Below are 11,324 nucleotides of genomic sequence, written 5' to 3'. Positions count from 1 at the left end.
TAAATGTCTATTATTGTTATGTCTGTATTCTTTCTTTATGTGCTGCACGGAGAGGACGCTGGCGCTGTTTGTTCGCCGCTTCTCCGTTTGCTATTGTCTGTTACTATTGTAAAGCGACTTTGAGTCTTAGAAAAGCGCTATAAAAATAAAATTTATTATTATTATTAGCTCTGTCTGAACAACTTCTAATCGTGTGCATGGACTCCATAAGAAGAAGACTAATTTCTGAGAAAGGCAGAACTTTCTTCGTGGCTTCCTGAAATTGTCAAATCAACTAAAGGGCAGGAAGTGCAGTTTAACAGCAGCGAGCAGCAGACCGAGGTTCACACATGAATGTACAATTACCACTTCCTCCCTCTGCAGTAACAGAGAAGTTGGAATAGGGGTTGCAGTTAGTCATTGAAGCTACAACTGACTACCACTCCCTCCTTCCAGACACTGCAGCAGATCAACTCGTTGGTGCACAGACGGGGCAAAGCATCGCAGGCAGGGCCAGGGATGAGCATTCCCTGTGGTGGTCTCCTGCTTTGGCTGATGTCTGCAGGTAAGACCTTTGCTCTCCGTCTGCTGCCTGGCTCAGGTTAGCTGGATCATGTCCTGGGGCATTTCTTTCACCACACTGGGAGGACAGATGCCAAGACAGACCCACGGCCTTCTAGTCCCTCATCTCACTTTCCCTCACATTGTCCATCTCATGGTCAGTCTCTTCCTTCCCACTCCCACACACACATTATTTCTCTTGCTCTACAACTTCCTGTCTGCGTCCCTTATTTCCTGGCCTTCTTTGTACTTTCTCCATTCTATTTCTCTCTCTCTCTCTTCTTCATGCATATGTCCATGTCTCTGTCTCTCTCTCTCTCTCTGTCTCTCTCTCTCTCATATACCCCCACTATCACTCTCCCTCTCTCATTGGAAGTGGTGCTCTCTGTGTCTCACAAATCTGATTGAGTTTTTTTGAAGATCCTCTCACAAATCTGATTGTTTTGTTGAAGACTTGACCAAAAAGGTGGATGAGGGCAGAGCTGTCTTTGTACACATGGGCTTCAGCAAAGCATTCGATAAGGTTCCGCATAGTAGGCTGCTCTGGAAAGTTAGATAACATGGAATTCAAGGAGAGATAGCTGAATGGATAGAAAATTGGCTTCATGGAAGGAAGCAGAGGGTGATGGTGGAAGGTTGCTTCTCGGACTGGAGGCCTGTGACTAGTGGTGTGCTTCAGGGTTTGATGCTGGGCCCGGTACTGTTTGTCATCTATATCAATGATTTTGATGAGAACATACACGGTAAGACTAACAAGTTTGCAGATGACACAAAAGTGGGTGGTATTGCAGATAGTGAAGGTGGTTGTGAAAAAGTGCAGCAGCATCTTGATCGATTGGACAGGTGGGCTGAGGGATGGTTGATGGAATTTAACACAGAGAAATGTGAGGTGTTGCATTTTGGGCAGGACATACACAGTGTATGGTCAGTCTCTGGGGAATGTTGTAGAATGTTGAAGGTGGAGTCGCAGGTGGTCAAAAAGGATTTTGACACATTGGCCTTTATCAGTCAGTATTGAGTATAGAAGTTGGGAGGTCATGTTGCAGCTGTATAAGACATTGGTGAGGACGTATTTAGAGTATTGGGTTCAGTTCTGGGCACCATGTTACTGGAAAGATGTTGTCAAGCTGGAAAGGGTACAGAGAGGATTTATGAGGATGTTGCCAGGATGAGAGGGTCTGAGCTATAGGGAGAGGTTGAATAGGCTGGGACTCAATTCCTTGGATCACAGGAGGCTGAGGGGTGATCTTATAGAGGTGTATAAAATCATGAGAGGAATAGATCGGGTAAATCGGGTAGTCTCTCTTGCCCAGAGTATGTGAATCGAGGACCAGAGGACAGGTTTAAGGTGAAGGGGAAATGATTTAATAGGAATCTGAGGGGTAACTTTTTCATACAAAGGGTGGTGGGTGTATGGAACAAGCTGCCAGAGGAGAGAGTTAAGGCAGGGACTATCCCAACATTTAAGAAAGTTAGACAGGTTTATGAATAGGACAGATTTGGAGGGATATGGACCAAATGAGAGCAGGTGGGACTAGTGTAGCTGGGACATGTTGGCCGGTGTGGACAAGTTGGGTCGAAGGGCCTGTTTGCACTGTATCACTCTATTACTCTGACTGTCACCTGATCTCCATCTCATTTGTTCTCTCCGCGTTGTCTCTCTTTGATGCTACCTCCATCTCTCTTTCTCCCTTTTTCTCCTTTTATTCACTCTATTTCCATTTTATGTGTCATTAATACCATACGCACATTATGAACAAAACTGCGTATTCAGCCCACAGCTTCCTGTCACACAGCAAAAGATCAGGTCCCGACTCCTCTCTCAGCACCATACATCCCACAGTGTAGCGGTCCCTCATTGCCCCTCCCACAGCACAGTGCTCTGTTCCCACTCATCCCACAACGTGGCGCTCCCTACCCCACTCCGTCCCAGACCCCCTTCCACTGGCATGGAGCTCCCACCCTGCCCACTCCCCCACCCCATGGCACCGGGCTCTCCATTCCTCCCTTTGTGCAGTGCTCCCTCCCCGCCCCTCTCAGAGTGTGGCGTGACCGCATTGCCCTTCCCACAGTGTGGCACTCCCTCAGCATCGCCCATTGTGCAGTTCAGTGCTTCCTCAGAACCGCTTTCCTCCCCAAATTAGGAGGGGTGGGGTGGGGGGGACATTCTGGAGGAGCAGTGATGGACAGCGCATTTGTAGGAGAGATACAAACCAGGAGAGAGGATGGGAGAGACTGAAGTAAAAGTTGCCATGATCTAAGTTAATGAAACGTTTGATGGGCTGGAAGGGGAGGGTGGGGCTGTGTGGGAGGGTGGGGATGTGGGATGGAGGGTGGGGATGTGGGATGGAGGAAGGGAGTGGGTTGGGGAGGCAGAGGTGGAGCTTCATGCTGAGGGTGTCTCTGCTCTCCCAGCTGTTGGTGCCCTGGACGTGAAGGCCCCGGAGTACCCGGTCAACGCCAGCCTGCGGCAGCCGGCCTGGTTACCGGTACAGGTGGGCGCCCTGCCCCCGGACGCCGAGATCACCTGGAAATTCATGGGCAAGGGAGGGACCTCCTCTTCCAACATCGTTCGCTACGAAGCCAAGGAGAAGCGAATTAAGTACTTCAATGGCAGGCAGTTCGAAGGTCGGGTGAAGCTGCTGGACAACTTTACCCTAAGGATCGACAGCGTGAGGCTGGTGGATGTGGGGACGTACACCGTGTCGGTCACTACCCCCACCGAGGAGCAAGCACACGTGTATCTGCAGGCGTACGGTCAGTCCCTTTATGCCTCACCCTGCCCCTCCGCTTCTCTCCCGCTGCATGGAGACGGGGCAATGCTGGTGAAGGGTGTGTGTGTGTGCTCAATCCATACCCTCACTCCTCGGCAACGCGCCCCCTCCTGCCCGCTGCCCACTCACTGCCTGAACTTGTCCTCAGGAAAGTAGAGCTGAGGCCAGCGTCAGACCAGTGAGACCAGTGAGGAATGGCCTCCTCCTGCTCCTATTCCATGTTCTGATGTTCTCCTCTCTCCAATGGGAACTGCTTAAACCTGGGGTGGAGGAGAGATTTCCTAGTCAGACCATCTATATCAATGATTTGGATGAGAACGCACATGGTGATCAAGTTTCACACATCGGGTTCCCCTGCCTATCTCACCACCCTGCTCCGAATCATTGGTTTAGGGATTCTACAGATTTCTCATTGTTCGGCAAACTAAAAATAATCTTCCGTTCGCTACCTCTCTCTCCCCTTGAAGGAGGAGCGTTATAATGGATTTGCTTTTCACACCGCAAGAGGCCATTCGTCCCATTGGGACCAGGCTGGCCCCCAGGGAACAATCCCACAGTCCCATTCCTCTGCTCCTTATTTCCATGTAGACGAGCAAGTTTTCGTTTTTTTCCCCTCTCTGTCTCACTCACTCACTCACCCACACACCCACACACACACAGGCGGGCACACACACACACACACACACACGGGCGGGCACACAAAGCAGCTGCACTTAGATTCCACCAACTCACAGAGCAATTTACAGCAGGCAATTAACGTATTTGAGATGTGGTGGGAAACCGGAGCACCCGGTGTAAACCCACACGGTCAAGGAATTGAAACACAACCTGCGTGGAGAGACTGAATGCATAGCACACTTTTTCGGTCTGACATTTTGTTGATTGATTCTGTTTGAAGAAGGGTCCCAATCCGAGATGGGGGATTGGGGACACACGCACACGAGGTGGTGGGGTGAGAGGCATGCGGGTGGTCAAACGAGACGAGCCGGGCAGAGAGGTCTGGCTCCTTGAGGTCCTGAACCAGAGACAGGATTGTGCCCTGGTTGCTCCAGACCCCTCTCCTCCTTTTCCCTGCAGAGCCGGTGTCTGGAGTCAGGGTGGAGATGGCCAACAGCAGCTTGGGCCACTTCTGCAACTTGACCCTCAGGTGTTCCGCTGCGGCCGGAGACGAGCTGAACTTTGGCTGGAGCCCCGGGGCCGGCTCCCCCCTCGGGCAGGTGTCCGACGGGGGCGACGAGCTCCTGCTGTCGCTGGGGGCCTCCGACAGAATCGACTACGCCTGCACGGCGTGGAATCCCGTCAGCCGCCAGTCCGCCAACTTCACCAGGGAACGTGTGTGTGAGCAGCATTCAGGTAGGTCTGCACAAAGGTGGGAACAGGGCAACAATGGGCAAGCAAGAGACAGGCAGCAGGATAACACATTACACAGGAGGAGCTCATGGAAACAGGTCCTTCGGCCCAACTTGTCCATGCCTACCATTATGCCTGATCCCATTTGCCTGCATTGGGCCTTCTAGGGTTTTCCTACCCACGTGGCTGCATCTTCTTCCACTACCTCCTCTGGCTACTCCTATATACCCAAAGCTGTGTGAAAAGCTTACATCTCTGATCTTCTTTGAATGTATTTGCTCTACTACTAAGGTGAGTAGTACTACTAAGTAGTAGCTGTTCTACTACTAAATTGTCCCGCCCAAAGAAAACGCCTCTGACTCTATGCTATTTGTCGTCTTCAGAAGGCATCAATGGTGCTAAAGTGGAAAGGGTTGAGGGCTTCAAGTTCCTTGGGAGTAAATATTACCAATGATGATAATATTGGTGGATGAACCACATTGAAGCAAAAGCTAAAATTGTACACTAATGCCTCTACTTACTGAGGAAATATGACACATCTCAAATGACTCATCTTTACTGATAACAGAGAGGTCCAGAACCAGAGTGCATCAGTTTAACATGAGGAGTGAAAATGGTTACAATTGGAGGGTGAAAGGAGCCTCTATTACAACTTCATAGATGAGTGCACGCATGTAATGAATGAAACAAACGCTGGAAAATGGGATTCATATGGATGAGTATTTGATGATCAGCATGCATATGGTTGAAGACCTATTTCTGTGCTATGTAACTCTAGGTCTTTATTCACTAAAGTCGAATAAAACTTGATTAGCTCTCTCAAACTCTCAAGGCACAGGTTAGATCCAGTGACGCTCCCTCTACACAGTCCCGTCAATCACACTCACTGACACTACAGTCGCTGTGTCCCAGGGATGTACAAGAAAGAAAGGTATAAAGCTTGATCAATAAGTTTGCAGATTACTCTAAAGTGGGTGGTATTTTAGATAGCAAAGATGGTTGTCAAAAATTACAGCACAATCTGGATCGTTAGGGCAGGTGGGCTGAGGAATGGTTCATGGATTTTAATACAGAGAAGTGTGAGGTGTTGCATTTTGGGAACGCAGACCGGGGAAGTATCTTCTCTGCACCATTATTTTAAGGCAGATATGGATAGATTATGATTAGTACAGGTATCAGGAAATATGGGGAGAAGGCAGGAGAATGGGGTTAGGAGAGATAGATTAGCCATGATTGAATGGTGGAATAGACCTGATGGGCCGAAGGGCCTAATTCTGCTCCTATCACTTATGAACGTATGATTTCCAGTTTAACAACCTCGCCTCACCAATGTCTTGTACAACTGTAACATGACCTCTCAACTTCTATATTTAATACTCTGATGAAGGCCAATGTGCCGACAGCCTTGTTAATCACCCTCTCTGCCTGTGACTCTATGACTATGAATATGCCAAGTGAGGGTGAGGAATGGAGTGAGCAGCACCCTAGATGGTGGATTGGCAATGGTTGTGAATATTTGCTCCTCTGGTGCAGCAAGTCACGTGCTGGTGGTACTTACGAAGTGACTTCTTCAAACCAGCTTGATGAAGTCCGCGACTATGATGGGGAAGGCATTGAGGTATAGACAAGTATAAGGTTCCCTCCCAACATATAGAAAGGCAAGGGAGAATACCTGCAGACTCTATGACCACAGACATCTGTCAACCCTGTGCTGGAACTTGACTGCCACTGATGTCTCAGTTGTCCTGTTTTTCTGTTTCCTGTTCTCTAGTTTCCATGAATCGTGTGATCGTCATCGTAGCCATCGTTTTGTCCATCTGTGTATTTCTCTGTATCATATTTGCCATGTATATATTCTGCAGACGCCGCCAGAGTGTCTCCCTTCCAGGTAAGATGTCCGTTCTACCACAAACAATGTGTGTCCTTTCTTGCTATTAATCTTTCTATGATTCCCCCTCCCAATGCTCCCCTTTATTGCACCGAGCGTGTTACTCGCAGACCCTCCCTGTTGGGGCCAATCCCACCATCTCACAGATCATTGGACAGGAGAGCCCCCTCTAAATCTATTGCAGGCCTCTCCGGGGCCCTCTCACGCTGATGGCCTCAGGTCCTGCCCCTCCTCACCAGCCTACACCTGCTCCCTACACCTACCTCCATGCCAACCCTTCCTCAAGTTTCAACTGGGGAACCCCCCCCCCCCCCCTGGTTTGTCCCAGGATGAGAGAGGAAGCAGACTGGGACCGTCCTCTCTGGTGTTTAGAGGAACAAGAGGTGATCTCACTGAATCCTTCAAACTCTTTCCAAGGCTCGACAGGGTGGGCATGGGAGGTTATTTCTTAGTAATACTGGATAAAGCCTAAGCCCATATTGTGAAAACAAAGTGTGTAGAATATAATAGTTGCTGAGGTAGTGGTTAGTGTTGTAGGATGTTCAAGAGCCTAATGTTTGCTGGGAAGAAAACATCTGCAGTTGTATCGGACTCTGGTGAGACCACATCTGGTGTATTGTGTACAGTTTTGGTCTCCTAATTTGAGGAAGGGCATCCTTGTGATTGAGGCAGTGCAGCGTAGGTACCCTGGGATTGATCCCTGGGATGGCGGGACTGTCATATGAGGAAAGATTGAAAAGACTAGGCTTGTATTCACTGGAGTTTAGAAGGATGAGGGGGATTGTTATAGAAACATATAAAATTATAAAAGGACTGGACAAGCTAGATGCAGGAAAAATGGTCCCAATGTTGGGCGAGTCCAGAACCAGGGGCCACAGTCTTAGAATAAAGGGGAGGTCATTTAAAACTGAGGTGAGAAAAAACTTTTTCACCCAGAGAGTTGTAAATTTATGGAATTCCCTGCCACAGAGGGCAGTGGAGGCCAAGTCACTGGATGGATTTAAGAGAGAGTTAGATAGAGCTCTAGGGGCTAGTGGAGTCAAGGGATATGGGGAGAAGGCAGGCACGGATTATTGACATCCATGATCACAATGAATGGCGGTGCTGGCTCAAAGGGCCGAATGGCCTCCTCCTGCACATAGTTTCTATCCTTGAACATGGTGGACAGTTTTCCGGCTCCTGTACCCTCTACCAGGTGGTAGCCATGAAATAAGATAGCGGCTACGGTGGTGTGGGTCTGAGATATTCAATCAGATTAGTAATCTCCCCGAGTACTCTGACTCATTGTTACCCATTATTTGTCCACCAATCGTGGTATCGTCAGCGAATTTAAACATGATATTGGAGCTGTATACACATGACTATAAAGACGAGGAGTGACTGAGCAGACTACATTGATGTCTTGTGTAGGAAGAAACTGCAGATGCTGGTTTAAACCAAAGATAGTGACAAAATGCTGGAGTAACTCAGCGGGACAGGCAGCATCACTGGAGAGAAGGAATGGGTGACGTTTCGGGTTGAGACCCTTCTTCAGACTTCCCTCCAGAGATGCTGTCTAACATTGAAGTCCTGGTCGGTATCGAGGAGCAAATGTTGTTGCCAAACTGGCGAGGTTAGTACAGAAGTTGGGGGCTGAGGTAACAGATGCCATGGTCTCACTGAATGGGGCAGCAGGGATTATGGACCAAATGGCCTTTCCAGCTTCTGTCCCATATATTTCAATGGATAGTGTGGTGGGTCCCGCATTACGGGGCAGGCAGCCACTGGCATAGTGGACAAACATGAATCCAGCAAGGTTCTGAATCTGCCCCATTCACCATGGGTAATGTCCTCAGCTACAATCCGTGATTCTTTGTGGACTATTCTTATTACAGGTAGGAGATGTGGACCCAGACATAACGGAGCAAGTGTCTGCAATGACTACGTGAGTGCCAGTTGTTACCTGGATCCTTGCAAGGGCTATACAAATGGGGATGGGTCGGGGGGATTATGGTGATTGGGATGGAGGGGTGCCAGAGATATGATCTGGTGATGTAGGCAGATGCAGTTGGGAACAGGACGAGGCATCAGATGGGGTGGGTTGGGACAGGGACCTGGTAATCAACCAGAAGGAGAAGGGAATTGGGAACAGAAGGAGGGTGGTGATGGGGATGGAATAGGATAGGGATAGTGCGGTGAGGATTTTGGGATAGTTGTCTTGGGTTGTGTGGCGAGGCTTTTGGGATGGTGGTCTGGGGTTGATTGGTGAGGGTTTTGGTGGTGGGATTGGGGTTACATGGTAAAGCTTCTGGGGGTGGTCTTGGGTTGCGTTGGGCGGGGTGGTCTGGGGTGGGGATGGGGGTTCTGGGGTGAGGGTCCTGGGATTGTGTGTTAAGGTTTCAGGGGGACAGGTGGCGGTGGGGTGTAAGTCGGGAGGTGCTGCTGACGTGACTGCAGCAACGTGGATGAACTGTGCTGCACAGTGTATTGTCGGGACACAGGTGAAGGCTCATCTGGTTTAACAGCCGGGCGTGCAAGGGGTGAGAATCTCCTTGAGTAGTCCTAGTAACAGGCTGTGTATCTTTATTGACAGGAGAACACCACCCCTCAGAGCCAGGTTGAAACAGTCTATGCCACTGTTCATTTGAATTACAGTTAGTGAGCAGCTCTTGGTCTTGACAGTGGCCACACCAGGTCCATGCAAGGCTACGGACAGCCCCCAGCCTATCCCCTTCCCCACCCCACCCACGGTGACCAGGACCCATTACCCCGCCACTCCTGAGAGGCGGACAGCAACTGCACCAACCCGCCCCTCTACCGCAATGAGGGGAAGGAACCAACTGGATATCTCACAGGTTGCCTCCACGAGGGGGGCTGAAGATACTTGGCTTTGCTGACCTGCCTTGGCCACTGCAGCGTTGGTGCAGTGTGGTGATGGGAGAGACGATCAAATAGCGTCTCTGTCTCCAGAGATGGCGGGGATGCACTCAGCCTGGGGAGAGGAGCATTCCATACCACTCCTGACTTGTTCCTTTGTACATGGGGGAATTCCTGGGGTGTCCAGAAGTGAGTCACTCGCCACGGGAAACCTGCGATGGAGGGAGAGAACATCCAGCTCTCATTGATGAGCAGACTGAGGCTTTCCCGATTCCTGGAACCACTGGATCATGGAACCCTTCAATGTCAATCCCCAGGGATCTCCCAACACAGAAAGCATTTTACCGGGATGCATCACAACATGGCTTGGGAACAGCTCCTCCATCCAAGACCGCAAGAAATCAGAGTTGTGGAAATGATGCAAACCAGCCTCCCTTCCATCTACACTTCACGCTGCCGCGATGAAGCCAGCAGCAGCATAATCAAGGATGAGTCGCACTCTGGCCACTTGCTCTTCTCTCCACTCTCATCAGGCATGAGGTGGAGGTGTGAAAACGCATACCTCTAGATTCACTGATAGTTCTACCCACCTGTTATCAGCCAACTGAAGACCTCTCATCAGCTCGAGTGCAGTATTGACCTATCATCTACCTCATTGGAGACCCTCAGTCGGACTTTACCTTGCATTTAACATTATTCCCTTTATCCTGTATCTGTGTATTGTGGACGGCTCGGTTGTAATCATGTAGTCTTTTCGCTGAATGGACAGCATGCAACAAAACCTTTCACTGTATCTCAGTACACGTGACAATGATAAATACTCCCAGCTCAGCTTATGCTCTTGGGGAAAGCTTTGTGCAGAAGGGTATCATTCTTTGATTAAAATGACTGTCAGAAGTTCACCTTGATTCTCAACTTCCACTCGGAAGGGATCTGTAGACAAAATTACCTTTGCAGAGGAAGAGATTTATTTTTTGGCCACTGGGTGTGCCTCCTTCGTGTAATCCTTCTGGTGAAGTTATGTTCAGTGTGGTTGGGGAGTAAGTTCCACGCTTGAGATCCTGTGACGATGGAGGATAAGTGATATATTTCCCAGTGGGACTTGAAGGAGAGCCTGCAGGAGTGCTCCCTTATACACACTGCCCTTATCCATGGAGGTTTGAGTAAGATGATGCACTTTGTGAAGGAGCAGTGAAGCACAGTAGATGGGAGGTTGTGGGCTGGCATTAGTGTATGGGGGTGGTAAGGAGTGAGGAACAATGTGTGTGTGGGAGCCACAGGAGTGGTTAAGGAAGAATGCATGAATGGGAAGAAGCGAGCAATGGAGGCAAGGGGGAGGGTAACATTGTGGGAGGCTGGGCAACTCTGACTCCTTCCTGGGGCTGAAACTCTTTATCCCGAGAAAACCCTTTCCACACCTGCTCCAGAAAGATCCCATCCTTCCTGAAGTCAGAGCACTGGGATGGGATTGGGACCTGATCAGTGGTGAGTGCATTGCTGTTAAACTCTCAGGCCATTAATCTCTGCATTCATGAATCAAGGTGGGGTGGGGGAGATAGTGCTAGAGTAACTCCATGGGTTGGGCAGTGTCTCTGGAGAACATGGATGTGATGTTTCTGGTCAAGACCCTTGGGTTAGGGACCCCTAACCTTCCCCCATCTCTCTCCTCACAGGCCCAGATGTTGCCTTTGGCTGCTCAAGGTCATTCCCCATCATTCTCCCAACAAACCTTGATATCCTCTGCCTCCATCTGTGGATGTGGTAGCCCACCCACCTCTATCAGGACTCTTGTTCCCTGTCTATGGATTGGGAACCTCACCTAACCACAGATCCTGCTGTTCTCTGAGTATTTATGGATCCCGGGGCCTGGCTTTTCCCAACATTTATGCTGGGGTATACTCTCTGCTTTTGCTCAC

General features: G+C 49.6%; 1 protein-coding gene across 1 annotated transcript; it reads left to right on the top strand.

Annotated features, from left to right (window-relative positions):
* Window positions 1-397: 397 nt before the first annotated feature.
* Window positions 398-10,305, top strand: LOC116986863 (SLAM family member 6-like). The gene is made up of 6 exons (XM_033042618.1): window positions 398-544; window positions 2,956-3,297; window positions 4,392-4,667; window positions 6,436-6,552; window positions 8,427-8,476; window positions 9,125-10,305. Exons 1-6 carry the CDS (start codon window positions 499-501, stop codon window positions 9,188-9,190), a joined length of 897 nt encoding a protein of 298 aa, XP_032898509.1. The 5' UTR covers window positions 398-498; the 3' UTR covers window positions 9,191-10,305.
* The last annotated feature ends 1,019 nt before the right edge of the window (window positions 10,306-11,324 follow it).

The sequence above is a fragment of the Amblyraja radiata genome, chromosome 24 (genome assembly GCF_010909765.2).
Source record: "Amblyraja radiata isolate CabotCenter1 chromosome 24, sAmbRad1.1.pri, whole genome shotgun sequence".
NCBI classification, from domain to species: Eukaryota; Metazoa; Chordata; class Chondrichthyes; order Rajiformes; family Rajidae; genus Amblyraja; species Amblyraja radiata.
Note: the sequence above shows the minus strand (reverse complement) of the source record. Positions and strands in the feature narration are given on the sequence as shown.

What these genes read in the sequence shown, in the direction of transcription:
- LOC116986863 (XM_033042618.1), top strand. Translation starts at nt 499, where the DNA reads ATGAGCATTCCCTGTGGTGGTCTCCTGCTTTGGCTGATGTCTGCAG. An exon ending in GCTTTGGCTGATGTCTGCAG is followed by an intron (nt 545 to 2,955) that starts GTAAGACCTTTG and finishes CTGCTCTCCCAG; the next exon opens with CTGTTGGTGCCCTGGACGTG. An exon ending in CAAGTGTCTGCAATGACTAC is followed by an intron (nt 8,477 to 9,124) that starts GTGAGTGCCAGT and finishes CTTTATTGACAG; the next exon opens with GAGAACACCACCCCTCAGAG.